This window comes from Apaloderma vittatum, unplaced genomic scaffold (genome assembly GCF_000703405.1).
Source record: "Apaloderma vittatum isolate BGI_N311 unplaced genomic scaffold, ASM70340v1 scaffold3068, whole genome shotgun sequence".
NCBI classification, from domain to species: domain Eukaryota; kingdom Metazoa; phylum Chordata; class Aves; order Trogoniformes; family Trogonidae; genus Apaloderma; species Apaloderma vittatum.
Window position 1 is genome coordinate 13,076 of NW_009730044.1, and position 6,085 is coordinate 19,160.

Consider the following 6,085-nt stretch of genomic DNA (forward strand, 5'->3'; position numbering starts at 1 on the left):
TAACTCTGATCCAGTGAAACAGTATCTAAGAAAATTTCAACCCCAGGGCTCAGTGATGACTAGGTAATTCATCACTGCTTTATTTTGTATAGTCTTTCACATGGACTGAATCCCTGTATGCGCGCATCAAAAAGTTAAATAACAGTTACACTAATAATGACAGCAGAGGGAGAAAGAAATTCAGATACAAAAAGACACAGGCAAGAAGACATAGCATCTGAGGAGAGTTAGAGTGGTAGAGTGTTAATGAGCCAAAGAGGCTGCTTTATCAGAAGAATTTGCAGAAAAGGCTTTTATTTCAACATAAATAGAAATCAAGTACATGGCTTGCCATTTAAGGTAAACTTCAATAAAATCCCTTCTCACTGTGGCATTTTGACTTCCCCTCTCCCCTCTTCCCTCTCCCTTCTTTAGTATCTCCTCATTTTCCTAACTTCCCTAAGGATTTCTAACTGACAAATGGACTGTGTTTGTCATCACAGGTTCTGAGTCTGCTTCCCCACGTGTCACCTTGGAGTTTCTAGCTGGCACCATTACTTCCAACGAGTGGAGTTCTCCCACCTCCCCTGAGGGGAGCAACGACTCAGGGGGCAGTGAGGCCTTGGACAAACCCATTGACAATGACGCTGAGGGTGTGTGGAGTCCGGATATTGAGCAGAGCTTCCAGGAAGCGCTAGCCATCTACCCACCATGTGGACGGCGGAAGATTATCTTGTCAGACGAAGGCAAGATGTATGGTAAGGAGAGAGGAAGGACACATCATAACACTCTGGGCAGCCTGATCTGTGCAGGGCCACTTGTCTCATACCAAATGATGTTCTGAATGAACTTTCTTGTCTTTGGGTGTTTCAGAGTTGATGCAGTTGGTCACTTCAGGTTGTATTTAGGAACATCAGTGAAGATTTTAAGGTTCACAGATCAGAAAGAATTATAAATGTCTCTTTCAGGGGAATAGATAGATCTCAGAGTTGTGCATGCTACTGAACTAACCTTTGGATAAATATCATATAATCACTTCATGATGTGACTAAGTATCTTCTATGGTACCTCACACTGCCGTCTCCAACATTTTCATTACCCTAACAGGTAAGGAGCTGGTGCTAAAGGGCAGAAATTCACCCCCTGAACGGCTCTGCTGGTGGTGTGCAAACACCTACAGTTTGTTAACTAGCAAAGTATTCAGGTCTTAAGAAGGGAAAAAACCAGACCTCTCTGGCTGCTCCCTTTTGTTGTAGTTTGCCTTCTTATAGCCCTGGCACGAATGTCTTTCACCCGTGGATTTGTCTCGGCTAGCTAGTTGGATACCCAGCCCTAGATGCAGAGAAGTGCTGGCTTGCAACTGCGGTGGCAGTCAAGTTTTAGGTAATAGACATGACTTTGAGTTGGATTTTTTGCCCGTTCCACAGTTAAAATTTCTCTTGATTTTTGTCCACAAAACTGTTGATCTGGTCTGCATTCTCTAGCTCGGCATTAGCAGAAGCCATCTGTTACTTCTGTAACTAAACAGTAAAGGAAGTGCTGAGAGCGTGCAGTATTTGGTTAAAAGTCCCAAGGTGTTCAAAACTGTTTCTCAAAGCACTGGCAAGGGTCTTACGGAAGGCAGCCTTCCTCCTAGCTAGTCAATGTTTCCTTTTTTTCCTTTACGTTGGAATCTGTGTGTTGCTGCAGGCCCCATCCTGGGAGCACCACGCCCTGAAACTTCATATGGAGCACTTCACAAGTCATTCTGCAAGTTTCTATCCACCCATCAGACCATTGTTCCCTAATCCAGGGAGTAGATTGCTTTCACTATGGGGGCATGGGTGGGGTCTTGTTTTCACAGCCTTATCTACAATGGATGATTTTACTAGGTACATACATCAATGTATCTGTACAGAGCAACATAGGCTGAGCAAGGCTGATCACCCTGAGGCTCAGCCAGTGTCAATATTCTTATGCAGGTATTAATTCCTGCTCTGTGCTGGCACAAACATTTTAGTGTCTGTGCTATGGAACCAGACAGGGAACTGATCCATCTCAAAACTAATGCACCCAGAAAGGAGAAAGAACTGAACTTTAATTTGAATATGCCCTCTGATTTCTTCCACTGCTCAGCTACACAGCTGCTTGTTCTGGCAGTCAGGGATGATGAGAGTGGGAATAAGCAGCCATGGTGGAGTTGAGGGTAGGACTACTTCTTTCAGAAACAATGCTTGCTTTAAAATGTTATTCAAACTAAAATGTTACTTGAAAATCCACCCCATGGTTGTTAAGCATAGATTAGTGACATTCTCCTTGCTGCTCTAAGTCTGCACTGGTTCTCATGGAAGGTGTCTTTTAAAATTACTGGTGAAAATTAGAGTTGTGTTTTAAGACTGTCTTAATTTACTGATTATGCTGCATATTCCCAGAGATACTTCAGCTTTGGAGTGAATGTGTCAGAGCAGAGAGTGAAATGGACTGGAAGAGAAGTAAGAGTGAGAGCAAAATTAACAGTAAAGTAGAATGGGCTACAGAAAGCAACGAGACTTTGCTGGGGCCTGACCTAGCATGGACTGGTGTTTAGTAGAAAGTCTCTGGACAGGACTGGTGACCTGCAAAAGGTAAATAACTCACTTGCAGGGTGAAAAGGTTAGGCTAGGCTCTGGGAGAAGAAATGAACAGCTTTTCTGCAAGCCCTCCCCCACTGCTCCAAATTGGACAGTGTCCCTGCTTGCCTTCAGTGCACCTGTTCTGAGTGGCTGGTTCAACATGCCCCTGACAGAACCTGAGGCGCTGATTTATGCCCTCCTTTGCTTACTAGTCTCCAGGATCCATGCCAAGGAAGTGGGGCCCAGCCTGGGCTCTATAGAAAGATATGAAATAAATATAGTCCCTGATTTCATTTTCACCCTTTATGAGCCAGCTCACAGAACAGGACCAGCTTTGTGTGGAGCTGGCCCTGCCTCCAAGAGATGGTTGTCTGGCTGTCCCATGACTACCTTGCACCAGAGGGTGGGGTGTTATAGGCAGCTCTGTATGACCCTTTCCTTCAACAAAAGTGGAACTGTTTCATTATTTCCCACTGGAAGTGATTTTGGGCATGACGTTCCAGGTCCCAGGATCTCTTCTACGTGTAATTTATATACTTCTGACCTGTTGTGAGGCAACCTGCTATCAGTTTAAAGTCGGTAGCTTTTACCAGTAAACGTGCTGAACAAGCTGAAGTCCACCTAGCCAATAAGAACTCCCTCTGTTCTGTTTGAATACATTAAAAATTGCACACAGAACAGTGGGTTTCAGCCTATACGCAGGCCTCGTGCTCACGTTCCTCAGCCTCTTCATAGTCGGCTTGCTGCTTGCAGCTCTTTAGAAGACACTCTGCTGATGGCTGAGTGGACACGATTCCTACTTCACTTGAAAGTCAGCCAGGCTCTTCTCTGTACATTGACAATCTGCGTCCTGATGCTTTTGCTGCCTTCTTTACTCTCATTATCTTTTTCCCTCTTAGATGTGGTCCATTACTGGAGGCAGCTTCCTGACTGAATAGGCTCATATCATAAGACTGCTCTGGGAACAAGCCCCCTCTGTTCTCTCCAGCAGTCTCTGCTTACTACCTGCAGGTTTTGTATCATTGAGTCAGCTCTCAACTTTGCTTCTGCATGGTCCTAGTTCTTTATTGTTGACTAGATGAAGCCAGATTTCTGGAGACATTTGCAGCAGGTAAACCTCTGCTGGAGTTTGTCAAGATTTTCTGTCTCCTTTGTAGCCGAGTTTAGGGTTCGTTCATGTTAACATAAAAAGAACATGCGAACATAAAAAGAAATATTTTTCCTTGAGTTCCAAACATTGCCTATATATTGAGGAATCTACCATTTTTGAAATGCCAACCAAACTGAAAACTGCTTATTCTTGCACTAGTTCTGGCTGTGGGATCTTTCCTTAACATGCTGAGGTTCAATTCCATTTGTCAGTCTTTTCCCATGTTGCAAGTCAGTGTTAAGCTTCTGCTGTGCTTCTGGATAACTTTACAGACTTCCAGATGTTTCTGAAAATCTTAGTAAAAAAGCCTTAATGGTTTTTTACCTTTTTAAAAACACTGCACTTTTTTTCCCAAGTAGATCAAAATACTTTCAGTTGCTAATCTGCCCTTAAATATACAAAATGTTTTATTTATATTTAAAATTTCAGATTGAATTAAAAACCTGGGAACAAAATCAGACATGGGAAATTTAATAATGTCCACTGGCTTGAGTTTCTCTTTTCTGTAAAATGAATGCCCGTGAAACTCTTCTTATGGACAGGTTTTTGCAAACACATTACCAGAAAGATCTCAAAATCATGGAGTGAGTTCTGAGAAGAGCAACAAGCATACCAGACTTAACATTGAGCTCTGGGGGTTGAAGGGACTGATTTAGGAGGAAAGATTAAAGTACCTAAATATACATAGCTTGGCTAAGAAGCGATGACTGAAAGGTGGAGGGTGGGGGGGACACATAATAACAGTCTAAAAATATTTGAAGGGTGTTAACATTTAGGAGGGAGAGGGATTTTATGTGGAACATGTGAGCATGACTAGGATTAATGGGAGAGAAAGAAGGAATATAGGATGGGTATCAGCAGAAGCTTCATGACAGCATGGTGCTTAGTGTTGAGAGATCTCTGTTCTGTAGGGACTTAGAATGGAAATGCTCTTGTTGGAACTTTTAAAATTATATTGGGCAAACCTATACGGAACGCATATGTAAAACTAGTCCCAAGGAATGGTGCGTGCATGTGTGTTTGGTATGAATGAGAGGTGGATTGTAGACTAGATGTACTATGATTTTACACAGGGAAGACAGTACAGTGGGCATCAGGTGGTGACTAAACAGGGCTTTCCACTGCAAATATCCGCAGGGTTTTTTTCAAAATTGTTAGTATTATGTTTTATACTATGTGTCTTTTTCTGACTTGAGTAAGTTTATTAGTCTGATGGACACAGAGGTCCTTTCTCAGGTCTGAAACAGGAAGAGCAAACTTGAAGATAACTATTAGGAGTGCTTTCTCACAGTTTGTCTTCTGTTGGTTAGTCAGGCATTGGGTAGAGAAGGGTGATAGCCTTTCTCAAGCAAGGGGGTACACATACATAGAGGGAGCTGTTAAGTGTCAGTATGCAGATTGTGTGGAGGCTTGGAATAGGAAAAAAGAAGCTTTTTTATTTCTACAGTGCAAGTAATAAAAGAGAGTTCATGTGGTAGTTTTTTAAAGTCTCTTTCAAAGGCATGCCTTATCGCTGGAGGCATGTAAGAAATATGACTTAACAAAACTTTATTAAAGTATCCCTGTACATCTGTTAAACAAAACCGGTACAAGATAAAATAACCTTTCCAGGTTCTGCTGTCTTAAGGGATGCCCCAGTATGAAGGAAAGCTGCCTGATAAGAAAAAGACAACATTATGGCTCATTCATGTAAGATCCAGATAACGAGCACAGGAGAACTAGGACTGTCTGTTGGTTTAAACAGTTGCTCATTAGCTAATCCATAACAAGCCCTGTATTGTCTGTGTATGGTGAAGATCTGGGCAGCAAAACTGGAAGGGCTGTGTGCAGTTTGTGTCCTGACAGATGGTCTTGTAAGTCTGTTGCTCACTGGCAGAGCTGACTTAAACCTCTGGGGCCTGGATACACCTGCTGCTGAAGGGTACATAGCCAGCAGCTGTTCCTCATTGCTGTCACCTTGAACTTGTAACCCATCTTCTGGGTGCTCCTTCAAATTCTCTGAGGTTCGCTGCACGCACATGTACAGGCATGGTCTTGCTATGCCTTTACCTTCTTGAACAGGCAATGCCACTGTTTCCATTGAAACTTTTTCATGTAAAATGCAAAAAATGTAAAAAAGAATTACTATTCTTTCCTCTCATTCATACAGCAATTGCCAATCCCTTTTCAGGAGCTTAGATTGGAATCTGTGGGCTGGAGTGCTGGGAGTGTGACCAGTGCTTCCCAATAGGAATGGCCCAAGTTGTTAACTGCAAGTGCCATAGACACAGGCCTATTTCTGAGCGTGACAGTGTTAAACATGTGCATATATGGTATTTAGCACAATATTGCCTTCAAGTTTGACTGGGGATTATGAGCATTCCTG

General features: G+C 42.7%; 1 protein-coding gene across 1 annotated transcript in view; it reads left to right on the forward strand.

The window, feature by feature from the left end:
• Window positions 1-485: 485 nt before the first annotated feature.
• The window catches only part of TEAD4 (TEA domain family member 4), a 42,856-nt gene continuing 37,256 nt past the window's right edge, over window positions 486-6,085 (forward strand). The window contains exon 1 of the mRNA XM_009874626.1: window positions 486-737. Coding sequence (XP_009872928.1) covers window positions 731-737 — 7 coding nt within the window. The 5' untranslated portion in view covers window positions 486-730. The remainder of the gene's footprint in view (window positions 738-6,085) is intronic.